Source organism: Gopherus evgoodei, chromosome 4 (assembly GCF_007399415.2).
Source record: "Gopherus evgoodei ecotype Sinaloan lineage chromosome 4, rGopEvg1_v1.p, whole genome shotgun sequence".
Lineage (NCBI taxonomy): Eukaryota > Metazoa > Chordata > Testudines > Testudinidae > Gopherus > Gopherus evgoodei.
The window spans coordinates 149393163-149408021 of NC_044325.1; the positions used below are offsets into that span (position 1 = coordinate 149393163).

General features: G+C 42.9%; 1 protein-coding gene across 4 annotated transcripts in view; it reads right to left on the reverse strand.

The window, feature by feature from the left end:
• TSPAN2 (tetraspanin 2) overlaps positions 1–14859 on the reverse strand; it is a 47274-nt gene that overhangs the window by 10727 nt on the left and 21688 nt on the right. For all 4 annotated transcript variants that reach the window (XR_004000296.1, XR_004000295.1, XM_030561807.1 and 1 more), the window contains exon 3: positions 203–300. Coding sequence is in view for 2 of the 4 variants with exons in the window: in XM_030561807.1 (XP_030417667.1) it covers positions 203–300 (98 nt within the window). In the remaining 2 variants the exon portion in view is untranslated. The remainder of the gene's footprint in view (positions 1–202; positions 301–14859) is intronic.

Consider the following 14859-nt stretch of genomic DNA (forward strand, 5'->3'; position numbering starts at 1 on the left):
TTTCACACATGGAAGCTCTTGAATGGGACCTCCTGGAGATGTTGGGTTAATAAAGTAGCTGCTCATTATGAGGAGTAAAAGCAAGTTACTGATCTCTGACCCCAGAGCTGTTCCCACCAGTGATGAAATGGTGCACCCCTGAAGGAGATTTCTATCACAATAACTTCCAGCAGAGAGATGGTCCATCAAGCCTGTTACTTACCGCTCCAAGCAGGCACTGAGACTCCCGCACTGCTCCACAGCACCCAAAAAATCCAACTGTCGTCATCAACGCCCCTGCTCCCACAAGCACATACAGCCCTGTGGGGAAACCAGAACCAGTTAGTCTCAGAAGAGTTCTAGCAGAACAGCCTTTCAGGCATTACATCACTTTTCTTGGCAGGGAGGAGCCTGTCATCCATTCTCAGTCCTGTGTTTGTGCCCCAGGGGACAGTCCCCTCTATCTCTACAGCTCCTCAGCAGAGCTGCTGTGTCCCACAAAGGGAACCAGTCACCTCCTTAGCTCTCCTAAGGAAGCTCCACAAAGGCCAGCATGAAAAGAGTTCCATCTGTCAGGTCTCCTGTATGGAAACCTGCAAAGTCCAGCAAGAATTCTACTGCCCACCAGTAGGGACCGTGTTTTACATATCACATCATATAGAATTGTCTTATAGCTAGTCACCACACAACAAGGAGCAGGAAATACAATCCTCTAAAGTCAGCACTGCTCAGGATCTCATCTCCCTGGAGTGTACGTTCTCTGCGGAGGAGAAAGCCTTTGCCACATGGAATTCCTGTGACACTGAAGCACCTGACCTGGCCTCTAATAGGACCCATCTCATAGAAACTTCCCTAGCTTTTCTAAAGCTTACGGGCTTGGTTTTGCCAGCTTTTCCAGTGGGTGGTTGGGAAACACACTGTGCAGGGGGTGAGTTTGGGAAGCCCCACGGAACCATGCTGCTGGGATGGCTGGGCACAGTGCTAACGACACTCTGTCTCCTCCAGAAGGGAAGGCACAGACTCTATAGCATGGTGCTGTCCATGGCAACTGTATTTCAGCTTTGGGGGATACTGCTGGCTACTGGAAACGAGGCGTGGGGCCTATTGGGAAACTGACGTCTCAGGAGAAATGGAATGAGATGATCACATTACAACACCTGTGGACAAAGACTGGCAATAAAAAGTCAACGTTCCCTAAGAAGCTGCTGAGGGTCAGCCAGTGTGAATCTCAATGCCAAGCTCTACCTTCACAGAGACGGGGCATCTCTCAATAGGTCAGTGGATACATGAGATGCTTCTGTATTTGGAGTGTGGCTTTCTTTCTTTGGAGCGTAGCAGGGACACGGGTGCATCGTATAATAGCCACGCTCCAGATCCATTAACTAACACGTGCACTTAAAGCATATTGATGCAGATGCCAAAACATCAGACACCAAGAGCTGAGAGGGGCTCATGTTATCAGCATAAGGCCAGGGACTTTCTTCCACAGCAGCTGCCAGCACAAGCAGCATGTGTTATACTAGGCAGTGTCATAAAGAGAGAGAGACAAACCGTGGTCAGATGGTCTGGTAAAGCGGTTATGTAAGAAAGGGGCAAGCAGACCAACTCTCAGTCCAAGATTCTCATACGAACTGCAGGCAGTGCCTCCTGCAGTGCCTGTTGCCTCCAGCCGGATTTCATACTGCCCTCGATTTCAACAGACATGGTTCGAGTGACCCTGCAGTAGCTGGTGGGAACACTGTGAACTGCCTCCATATTCTGGCTGGCTGTTCACCGCTAAGTGCTTTAGAGATAACTGAAGGGAGTGAGGGGTACTGCCCAGAAACTCTGGCTAACCTTTCTCTTGGATTTGTTCTCGGAAGAGCTTGGAGCCATCTGGGCAAAGGAGGCTTGCCTCTACAGAATTTGCATGGCATGAAGACTGGTCAGAAACAGTGACAATCATAAAATGTGATGTATTAGTGGATACTGCAAGGTGTCTCAGGAGCAGGCTGGGGTGAGCCTGATCAGGTGGGAGAGGAGACGGGAGACCACAGAAAAGACCCTAGCGCTGAGGGACACAGGTTTGGCACCTCCATACATTTAAAACTAGACTGGCCAAAGTACAGTACTGTAGAAAATACTGTAGTGATCATCTCTGCCTCACTCTGAGAGCTATTCAGCTTTTGCCACCTCCAGCATCTCTGTGCATCTCTAAGTGGCATGACGTCACTTGCATGGTTTTGTGTTCTAGACTTATCTGGGGGAGAGGGAAACAGGTGGGGGCTGCCTCTTCCAGGCAGAGATCACATCTTATTTAGATTTGTAACTTGTTTAATGATGAATGGATAATAATTCAGCCTGGCTGCAGGCTTTCAGTCAGAGCGCAAGGAGGGTGCTCATTACTCGATGGAATCTATGATGCCTTGTCCTCGGGTGCAGCACTGACCACAAACAGGCCTGCTGTCCAGCAAGCATCCTGCTACTCCAGCCTTTGCCATCTTTGCATGAGGGCTGGGAACTCAGACATACTTAATGCATATCAAATGCTAAAATGAGCCTGCAGCACTTTCCATCCCACTCAGCATGTGGGGGATGGGGATGCTAAGGTTGGTTGTCCCACTAGAGGGCACAGTCAGTCCCGCTTTCAGAGTCAACTGTACACTGTGCATTTTCATACTTTTACTATTTTCTAATGTTAAACATTTTATTTTTTAAAATTGACCTGAATCTTTATCATTCACATAACTGCAGAATTGAATACACACTAGGCCCTGCCGCATCCAGATCTGCACAGAGACCCCACAGAAGGGCGCTGGGATAACAGAGAGAAATAATTAAAACCCTCTGCATTCCCCAGCGCATCGTGGCAGCTCTCTTTTGGAGGACAAGTTCTTTGGGGCTCTCTCTGCATTTGTGCACAGTACATTCAGCACACAGGGATGCTAGGCAAAACAGCAGAGCTAGTCAAGCAATAGAAAATATTTCTTCAAAAATTCTACAGAAAATAGTTAAGTGTTAACAAAAATTTTCATCCAGTCCCATAAGATAGCATCATAATCTTATTACAATACGGACAGCCTCAGAACTGCAGTTTACTCAAACCATGGCAGAGTTCCTGCCCCCTTGTCCAGTAGCAACGGATGATCTCACTGCCATGCCACTGCTGTCATTAAAGTGTCACACTGGAAGGTCCCTAATCCCAATGGCTTTTCTGTCTCCCTCCCTCTGTAATACACCTCTACCCCGATATAACACGGTCCTCGGGACCCAAAAATCTCACCGTGTTATAGGTGAGACCGCATTACATCGGGGTAGGGAGAGGAACTGCTCCCCCCCTACCCCCAGCTTGCCATGCCAATCAGCTGTTTGGCCCGGCAAGCCTGGAAGGGAGCAGAGGGGGAAGCGGAGCGGCGGCAGCACGCTCAGGGGAGGAGGCAGAGAAGAGCTGGAGCGGGAAGTGGTTCCTCTGCTCCCCTCCATTACTTGCTGCGGCCTCCTCCCACCCCGCCATCAAGGCTTGCTGCGCCAATCACCTGTTTTGCATGGCAAGCCTGGGAGGGAGGAGAAGCAGAGCTGAGCAGCTCATGGGAGGAGGCAGAGGTGAGCTGGAGGGGAGGCGCCGCAGGAAGTGGGGGAGGCGCAGAGGAACCGCTTCCTGCCTCAGCTCACCTCTGCTCCGCCTCCTCCTCCTCCCATAAGCGCGTCACTCAGCTCCGCTTCTCCTCCCTCTCAGGCTTGGCGTGCAAAACAGCTGATTGGTGTGGAAAGTCTGGGAGGGAAGGGGGAGAAGCGGAGCTGCGGTGTGCTCGTGGGAGGAGGAGGAACGGAGCTGAGCTGTGGCGGGGGGCCCCTGGGGAGGGCCGCAGCAAGTAACAGGGGGACGCAAAGGAACTGCTTGCAGTAACATGAATTCGGATATGATGAGGTAAAGCAGCCCCGTCCCCCGGTGTGCTGCTTTACTGCATTATATCTGAATTCCTTTTATATCGGACCGCATTATATGGAGGCAGAGGTGTATCAATATCAAGAACTGGTGCAATATAAATCCTGCTAAAAGCTAAATAACCAGATTATTTTTGTGATAATGACTGAAATGTTAATGGAGGAGCAGATGCGCCAGCTGTTACCCAGAGAAGTTGGATTTCCTGAATGTGCTTGCAGTTCACAGATTCTGAATTTACCAGCTTCTTAGCACCACGCAGCTTATTATTTACCTAGAGTCTTAGCATAATTCATGCCATTGTAAATGCACGTTGCAACAGGTTTTTGACTGGGTTTAAGGTAGGGATGTACATGGGTCTGAATCAGAGTTAATCTCCATGCATAGGATGAGGAGGGGTAAATCATTATCTGTGACATGCCTCAAGAACATCTTTCATCATGTCGCCCAATGTCACATTTGCCATTTTCTGAGGGGGCACTCAGCTCCCATGGTGATGAGTGCAGTGTAAATAGTGATACAGATTTCCTGGACCTGCTCTGCATGTTACCCTCTGCCTCCTCCATCAGTTATTGAACATCTTGGCTAGGGTCTTTCCTATTTCCCTTCATGTTGCCTCTAGCAAGATCAGATGAGGTTCTTTGGGGCCTAGGGCTCTGACCACTTTGAAGAGTCCTAATTGCATTTGGATTTGCTCTCGCTTCAGTGCAAAGGCTTTTAGCATTTTAGTCACATGACTCATAGCTAAACTGCTACCTCTCATCGGAGCTTCCCTTTTAAGGCGTGTTATAGGAAGTGCCTCTCACTGCACTTGCTAAATAAACTTGTCAGCTCCCAGAGTGGGCTGCCTGGTCTGGTGGCTGCAAGGGGCTGTGCTAACCGAGAAAAGCCACCTTCATACATCTCCCATTCAAGAGATCTCATCCCAGAACTCATCCCTGCCCTTTCAGGGACTGCCAATGTCTGACGCACACTGCTGCCTCTAGCTGGAAAATATGAACAAGAGAGATTTTTAAAAAGCCAAAACTGAAATAGATTTTAAACGTCTTCTTCAAACACACATGCGCACAGACACCAAATCTTTTGTTACAGGATAGAGGAGTGGGTGGGGGAGGTTCTGTGGCCTACGATATGCAGGCAGGCAGACTAGATGATCACAATGGTGCTTTCTGGCCTTAAAGTCTATGAGTCTAAAAAACTGCCTGAAAACAAACTCGTTACCTGGTCCTTTCCTCTGAACAGGATGCACCTTCCTATGACCGAGTGATGGAAGTGGAGACAGAGATATGTCCCTGCACCAAACACAAAGAAGTACAAGGGTGAGGCCTCAGCCTCCTCAAGCTCAGAAACAGATTCCCACTAAAAAGCAAGGCAGAAGAACTCTGTGTTAGGTGGAAGGACAGCGGGAGGATGTGGGAATGTGAAAGCTGCTGCCACTGAATCAACTGGCAGTATAGGAAATAGCACTGTTCAGACCCCACCCCCCTCACAACCCTGTGTAGAAACACAGGTCCTTACTCAGATCTTCTTTGATATAACCAGGAGTATCCCCACTGAACTCAATGGAGTTAGACCCATACAAGATCAATGAGGGATCAGTTCCAGTCATCCTAATACAATCACTGACATGGAGCCTTGGGTCATCAGTAACCTAAGCTGCAGAGTCAGAGGCCTGTGTTAGGCTCATTCCCTTCAAAGAGGCTGGGAGGCATGGGGAACCACCTCCATCTTCAGCTCTTACTGCCAGGGCCGGATTATGGTTCTGAGGGGCCTAAAGCTAATGGGAGAAAAGGGCCTAAGTCTGAACTACGTACTGCAAAAAAAAAAAAAAAAGTAAAAAAAAATTAAGTCAAACATTTATCTACATACATATTTATTTATGTAAAATTAACAAGTTTATTCTACTCTCACTACACTCAATTCTTCAAAACAACCAATTTTTTTTCTAGCTTTAGCTGAGGTAAACTAATGAATGTCATTGTAATTCAATGACCTGACGATTTCATTCTCATTGCTCAAGAAGGACAAAGCACTGAGATGCTTTTGAGTCATGGTGGATCGGAGATCATTTCTGAGCCTTGTTAGAAAAGAGAAGAAACATTCTCCACTACAGTTAGTTAACATTAGCGACAAATACAGCCGTAAAGCAGTTTCAACATTTAGGAAACATTCTGTCACATTGGATTCAGTGACAACTTGGTACATCCAAATAGATTTGCTTTCGCCATCTTTTCTCTGTATATCTGAGCATGATGTGAATTCAATAAATTGAAGAAATTCTTTAGTAAAATCTACTGGGAGATCCTCTGGATAATTCTGACACAGATGTTTGATTCCTTCACTGACATTGGAACTTGAAATGTTAGGTGAAAAATTTGTCAGTACACTAAAGGTTTTGTCAATATTTTTGTAAGCCTGGAGCCTCTACTAAACTCTTCAGTTTGTTGATGATTGTGATAAAAGTATTAACTCTGACAGCCTCCTTGCGCTGAATGAGTGGGCAATTACATCGTCACGTCTTGTCTTTTATGGTGTTTGGCTGACTTATACTCATGGTTAGCAGTCCTTGCAGCCCCCTGAATTTCATACTCATCATTACTCTCCCGCATTTGTTGAAGAACAGTTCCAAGATTCCTCAGGTTTACAGCAGTGGAAAGGTCAATCTGAACACTTTGCAAGCTAGACTGCACCTGCTGAATGGCTGAAGTATATCATTCCGGAGCTCACAAAAAATACCAGTTTCCAAAGTGTGCATTGCATCACTCAGGATCTTTACATCTTTTCTTGTTGCTGATTTTTGAGGTTCATCATCCTTGATGCTCTCTAGTGCTTCAAGGATGTTGGGGTATCGAAGAATAACTGCATTCACAGCTTCAGCGCTGGCACTCCACCGTGTCTCTGAGAATGATTTGGGCACTGGGCATCCCTTTGGTAGTGAATCTCTAAGAATCATCCAACAACTGGTTGATGCTGAGAAAAAAAAACTGTACAATTCTTAGACAAATCCAAAAAAAGTAACTGTTTCAACACAACAATCCATAGCAGACTGGTCAGCAAGGCTGAGTGAGTGTGCAGCACATGGTATGTAATCAACCAAAGCACTGCGCTCTTTTATCTTTGCCTGCATCCCTGAATATTCGCCACTCATATTCCTTGCATTGTCAGAGCTTTGGCCATGACACAGGCTGATGTCAATCCCATTTTCAGTGAGGAAATCGAGTAGGTATGAGGTAAGTTTCTCCCCTGTGTGGCTGGTGATGTTTACGAAGATCATGACATGCTCAACTGGTCCACTGGGTAGCACATAACTCAAGATGACAGTCAGCTGATCTATGTTACATATCTGGTGTTGAGTCAACAAACACTGAAAAATATCCCACATCTTTAATCTCTTCTACAACAGCTGATAGTGTCTTCTTTGGCAACAGTGCAATAAATTCATTACAAATAGTCTTTGATAGATACAATGTATGGCCTTTTCCACGATTTGCGTGTTCATTGATGTGCTGAGCTAAGAAAGGGTCGAACTCAGCGATTAGCTCTAGAACACCAAGGTAATTGCCATTGTGTTTCGATCAGTCTCATCTGAGCCACGGAATGCCAGACCACGCTCAGCAAGAAAAACTATGGTTTCAACTACATGTCTGAGAACGTTCTTCCAATAAGCACAAGCTTTCAAAAACTGATTTTCCATTTGAGTATCAATTCTCCCACTAACTTTCTTTTGGGCATGGAAGCTGCTAACTGACAATGCATACTGCTCACTAATTGCATGATTCGTAATGAACGCAGTATTCTTCCAATCACTGAAGCCTTCACAGAACATTCCCCACTTTTTGGTATCAAAAAACAGGCAGCAATAAAAACAGTACACTTTCTTCTTAGAAGGCAAATAGATGAGCCATTCTCGCTTGCCAATCTGTTTGTTAGACGTCACATATTCAAACATTGATTTGATCAGATAATGATTCCGATTGCCGTACTCTCGCTTTGTCAACGAAAAATCAGCATCTAGATTCTGGTATTTCTGTGGGTCCTTCTCAGTCCAATATGCAATGAGATCTTGAGAAGTCATGTCCCACTCATCTGGATCATTGGAGAAAGATATTTCTGTATTACTATCACTGGGAAAGTGTTCAGAGGAGTGGGGTGAGACTGCAGGTAGAGAAGTCACAGGAGGCTGCTCCTTTTCATCAGGTGCAGGCACAGCAGGTTCACTTGGGCTGGTATTTGCCTAGACTTCCTCAGCACCAGACTTAGCTGGAGGAAAAAACGTTAGGAGAGAAGGAGTACCTTCCAGCACTACATCTTATCTTCGCCGTCTTTCTTTGGCCTCCTTCAATTTCTGCCATACTCCTTTTTTTGAGATAGTTTCTTTTGTCCAGTGCAGGCCTACTGTGTACGAAGTTCAATATTGCTTGGACCCACAAACACTTACTTAGCCGGCAAAGACAAAATCACAACCACCATAAATTGAATTTACAATCTTGATGGATTAATTTGTACAAAGCAATATCTAATGAGACAAAAAAATTCTGAATGCCCCGCTACTGTCACTCAGCTATTACTTCAATATGGGATGAAGGGCCTACAGGAGTGCCTAAAACAGGAGGCCCTAAGGCTATAGCCTTATTAGCCTATGGGTTAATCCGGCCCTGTTTTCTGCCTCTGAGCTGTTTCCCTTGTGAGCCACAAAGCCCCGAAGGTCATTAATCTGGCACATCAGAGCAGGAGGAGGAAGAGCAAAAACCATGAGCACGTGTGCACAGGGTGGGTGTTTGATTACCACAGACACTGAGGCAATAATAATAATAATCTGGTGCAAGTGAAAAAGAGAGTGAGTGGCAGATCAAGGCCAAAGGGGCTAGTTTCAGTCTGACAAGTTTTAGCTACTTCTCTTCCCACAAATATCTTTTGTTTGCATCTGAGTACGATCTCTAGAGGTTGGGGTGACCATACGTCCCGTTTTAAACCCTGTCCCATCTGTCCTGACTTTTTTGACAAAAGTGGGCAGCCTCGCATGGGGCAAGGGGTGAGGGCTCGGACTAACCCCACACACAGTGTCTTGTTTTCCTTTTGGAAAATATGGTCACCCTACTACAGGTGGAAACGAAGCCAGCATTGTTTGGGTTCTGTAAGTGAGAGCTTTTGTTTGGACTTAGGGTGACCAGATGTCCTGTTTTTAAAGGGACAGTCCTGTTTTTGGGACTTTTTCTTATATAGGCACCTATTACCTCCCACCCCCTGTCCTGTTTCTTTTCCACAGTTGCTATCTGGTCACCCTATTTGGACTCCAAGGACAGGCTGTTTACATCACCTCCTCTTGCAACTACATACATTCTGCTTCCCTAATCTCTGTCAGTGCTTTGGGGACAGCAAGGTCAGATCTGCCCACATGCTTGTTTGAGTCCTTTGCTGTTTGTTCAGTGCAATGGTACACTTCAGTGCTTTACCTTGGATGCTGGGGGCAGGTGCCTGTATGAAGAGAAAGTACTGAATATGGCCACATTAATGTGACATTGAGTGTGAAGGCCAAATCTGGGACCTTATTACAGACCTGGAGAAAACTTCCATTTGAATGGCCCAGCTCCTTACAGCTTGGGAATTCACCACATCAAACAACTCATGCATTCCAATTTAACAAAGCAACCCACCATGTACACTCAGCCCATACATTGTATACAGGATGATGAGGCACCTCCCATGTAACTGAACCCAATATGGTCAATCCTAACAGACAAACTACTTGGTGTGATTTTATGGCAAAAAGGACATTCATAGATTTATAGATTTTTAAGGCCAGAAGGGACCTCTGTGATCCTCTAGTTTGACCTCCTGTAGAACACGGGCCACAGTAGTTCTCCAAAATAATTCGTAGAAAGTTTTCTTTTTAGAAAAACATCTAATCTTGATTTAAACATTGTCAGTGATGGAGAATCCACCATGACACTTGGCAAATTGGTCCAATGGTTAATTACTCTCACCATTACAAATATACACCTTATTTCCACTCTGAATTTGTCTAGCTTCAGCTATTGGATTGTGTGATACCATTCTCCACTAGGTACTCGGTCGGTACTTATAGACTGTGATCAAGTCACCCTTAACCAGGGTGGATAAAAATCAATGATTTAAAACTAAAACAAATCTAAAAAATTGGATTTTTTTGATAAAATGCTTTTTGAGGAAAAAACCTCTCTAAAGATAGGTTTATTTAAAACTACATCATAGCTCAAAGATATCACCTCATGGAATAGGGATTATAAATTCTAATTCTATAGTATGAGACCACATAGTTTTGTAAATGAGTTCCAATACTTCATGGATTAGGGACCCAATCTCATGGGGTTCCAGCGGCTTCTGTATAGATTATTTAAGTTAATCTTTCTATCTACCCAATGGGATTCAGTGCTCAGTCTAGAAGATACCATCAGAGATGCTTAAGTTTGCAGTTCTAAAACTGTGGATTTGTGTCTCCAGAAACAACATGCTTGTTAACAGCAAAAATGTTTTAAAATAAATAAATAATATATAGAGGTGAGAAATAACAGACCTCAACCCTATTGTCCCTTTACAAATTTGTGTACACACAGTCAATCCCTTACCTCTCTCTAAAAGTACAAAGTTTCAAAAAGTTCAATAAATAGAAGATTGTTGGGGATGCAATAGATCTGGACAAGGAGAAGCCTGGAGATAAATGTGAGAAGAGAGGGACAGGCAATAGAAACAAAAGTGAAACTGTTTGAGCAGCATATTCCAGAAGCCTTGAGGTCTTTCTGGGTATAGACTTCATTGATTTGAGATCTGCCATACCATTCTCTCACTAGAAGAGAAATCCTATAATGGCAGCAGGCTGTAAAAGAGACCCAATTTGGGAATATTTTAATGAAGTTCCTCTACCTGTGGGTAAGACAGGCATGCATGCAAAATGCAAACAGTGCAACAAAGAAATGCAAGGCCTGGTTGCTCGAATAAAACAACATCATGAGAAACATTCCTTCTCAGGAGGAAGCTGCATTAAAGATGATGAAAGGAACATGTCTGAACATGCAAGATCTTCAGGTTGGTAAACTTTTTTATTTCATACTTCTTTCTTAAGGACTGCCTGTCTTCCTTCTGGACTATTTTTGAATTCTCATGTTTGGGCAAAAAATATAGTTGTTACTCTACTGTACTATCATTTTAGATGTAGTTGTGATAAAAAAATAAATAGCTGAAATAGGCAGATCTTCCTTTTACAGTTTCACCTTTAAAGTAGTACTGAGCATCAGTGAATGCAATGAATAACACTAAAGAAGCAGTATAATAATAATTAAATAACCGCACTGACTTATTTTATTTAGGAGAATCCACCCTCAATGTACAGGATTCTGACGACTATCCACCTTCATGATCAATATAATTTTCTATAGTTTCAGAGTTATCTGCCAATAATAGTGTTTAAGTCACATCATGTATGTCACATAGCCACAGTATATCACCTGTAGCAAAAAGAAAAAAAAATCGCCATCATCCAGAAACAACCATAGATAAGTTTGTGATAAGAACCAGCAGATTACAAAAACAGGTAATTGATGGAAAAAACTGCCTCGTTTGTTTATGCAACAAACTCTCCTTTCCATATGACTGAGAACCCACACTTCACTAACATGGCTCAGTCATTAAGACCAGGATACAGTCCACCCAACAGAGCAGATGTTGCAGGCAAATTGCTGGACAAAGTGTATGAAAGAGAAATTTAGCAATGTGCAAAAGGTCTAGAGGGTAAAATTGTTAACTTGAGTCTTGATAGGTGGAGTGACGTCCACAATGACCATGTTGTATGTGCTTGTGTGACAACAGAAGAAGGGAATGTCTTCCTTACAGAAACAATTGATACATCAGGAAATGCACAGAGAGCAGAATACTTACAAGTAGCAGCAGTAAAAGCCAGAGGACACTGAAAATAATTTCAAATGTCTAGTATGCATCTTGGTCACAGACAATGCTGCAAATGTATGCAAGATGAGAAGAAATTATTTAGAAGAGAGTGAAGAGAATCCTAAGCTAATAACATACGGTTGCAGTGCTCATTTGATGCATTTCCTAGCCAAAAACTTCAGTGTTCCAGAAATAAAGGCTAATGTTGTTGAAATTGCAAAATACTTCTGTAACAACCATTTTGCAGCAGCTGCTCTGAAAAAAGTGGGAGGAACCAAGCTAACTCTCCCACAAGACGTGCAGTGGGACTCTGTAGTGGACTGTTTTGAGCACTATATCAAGAACTGGCCTAATCTGATGATAGTTTGTGAACAAAATAGTGAAAAAATAGCCCTGTCACAGTCCAAGTTCTCAACATTGGGCTTAAGAGAAATGTTGAACACCTGCAGACTACCCTGAAGCCTAATTCTGTAGCCTTGAACAAAATGAAGGGAAATAGCTGTTTTATTGCTGATACTGTTGAAATTTGGAAGGAACCGAGTGAGATCTTAAAAAGAGAAATATGCAATGAAAATGCAAATTACAAGCATTAAAAAAAAAAGAATGGGACAAACACTATCTTCAGCTCATTTTCTTGCAAATATTCCAATACTTGGTATCAGAGTCAAACCTTAACTGTTGAAGAAGAGGATTTGGCTATGACAGACATCCAGCAATCATCCCTCCATAATGCCAACTATAATAAACTTCGGAGCTAAGGGCGAACCATTCAAGAAATATACGTTTGCTGATTTTTAAAGAAAGTTACACCAGTGAACTAATGGAAGTCACTTAAGCACTTGGATTCAGAGACTGTTGAAGTGATAATCTCACTTTTAACAGCAGTAGCTTCTTCTTCTAGTGCTGAAAGAATATTTTCTTTGTTTGGATTAATTCATTCCAAACTAAGAAATCGTTTGGGACTTGAAAAAGCAGGAAAGCTTGTTTTTCTTGTCCACATTATGAACAAACAGGAAAATGAAGGTGAAGACGACTGAGTTAGCTGCAGAAGCCCATATTTAAAGTTTCTCATGTTGACCTGGCTGACATACTCGATTTAATTTTTGTTTTTTTAAAACAAATATTTCATTTAACTATTTTAGTTAAAAATAATTTTAACAAAAACAAATCTGATTAAAAAAACTTGAATGTTTAACTATATACTTAACTATATTCATATGCTTGTTTTGTTAAAATATTATATGTTTGCTATTGAAGAAAAAAATTCAGAATACATAACGTTGTTGTTTTAGTTAAATAAAATAATTTAAATGTCTGTTTGGTGATGTTCTCCTCCTAATACAGGATGGCAAGAAAATCCTCCAAATATTAATGATTAACTTGTTGAATTGGAGATAGTTCACCTCCCATGGACTTCATAAATATTTGCTTCAATTACCTTTGGTAAATGAAATAAACAATCATTCATTGTCTGATATAGCTGTAAAACTAATCTGAAAAGTTTTCAAAATAAATCACTTAAAAATGTATAGTGTGTACCTTCTAAAAATGAAACCTACATCTATCTCTGAGTTGTGAAGAATATGTATTAAGGTTATAACAACCAACAAGAATGCACTTTTATGTAGAAATCCATGATTAAATCGAGTCTTCCTGACTAGTGATTTAAATCAAATCCACTCTGCCCTTAACCCTCTCTTCGTTAAGCCAGACAGAGTGAGCTCCTTGAGTCAATCACTATTAGGCAGACAGCTGGCTGTGAAGGATCTGGGAAGAACTGTCACTTTGCAATAGAGCTGGTAAAAAATGGGGTCTCATCTAAGACAATTATTTTTGCGAAAAAATCTAATTTCTGACTACATTTTTTGTTTCTTTAAACAATTTTTTTGGGGGGAAAACCCTTCAAGTTTTTCAGTATTTTTGGAGATTTTTCATTTTGAAATAGTGCGGAAATGCTCACCTCACTGTTTTGTGTTCTCTCCCTTAAAAAAAATGGGCAAAAATGTTAAAGTTAAAAACAGGAAATAACACTTTCATTTTTAGCAACAACATTCTTCCTCTTTACATGAGAAAACAACACAACCCTTCGACTTCTTTGTCAGTTAGAAAAGAGAAAGTGGGAGAAAATGGAAAAGAAGCCACTTTTTTATACTTCACCAACTGGCAAAAGTTGCAAAGCTGAAAGGAAGTGGGGAGAAGTAGTTTGGACTACACTTCCTTAATTGTACAAATTTTCCTATAGGAAAACCATTACTTTCCAAAGGGAAGATTTCAAACGGGGATTTTTCCAATGACAATTCCCACGGGAAAGGTTTCCATTTTCCAGCCAGCTCTGCTTGTGCTGATGAGGGCAACCTCAGACAGAGAAACCTACAGCCACCAGCAGGGAAGGAGGGCAATGCAGATATAAGGTTTAAATCCCCACATGTTCACAGCATGGAGCGCCACAATATTGGAGCGCCATGGGAATGGGCAAATTACTCTTCCCTGGCTACTGATAGAAAGCTCTGGGACAGGATGCTATTTCTTTTTCTTTCCCTTGGCTATAAGGATATATACTCTATTTTGGAATGGGTAGGAGGCAACAGCTACCCAGCTTGAAACAGCATCTAGTAACAAGGATAAAGGGAATTTTGTGCAGCACCCACAGCTGAATGGAACATTTGTCCTAAGCACTGACTGCGGAATTCTATCACCCTGAATTGTTTAGGAAAAGGAATGGACAGAACTTTACAGCTGCAAACTAGGGCATGTTGGAGCATGTGTTGGGGGATTTGAATACACATGGGTTCTGTGCAGCATCTCCTGCCAGGAGGAGTTAAACTCATTCATAGGGTCTGTTTTCTCCAAAATCCTGCTCACAGCTCTGAGACATGGACCCATGTCTGAGGTCCATCACTGTGGAGCAGTGCGAGATAAAGGCATAGTGTCTCTTTCCACTGAACCACTCAGTAAACTCCAGGGAATGGCTACTGGCTTACTATGGTACTGCAAGTAACTACAGTCCCATAGGCAATTGCATATTCTCCCTGGCAAGG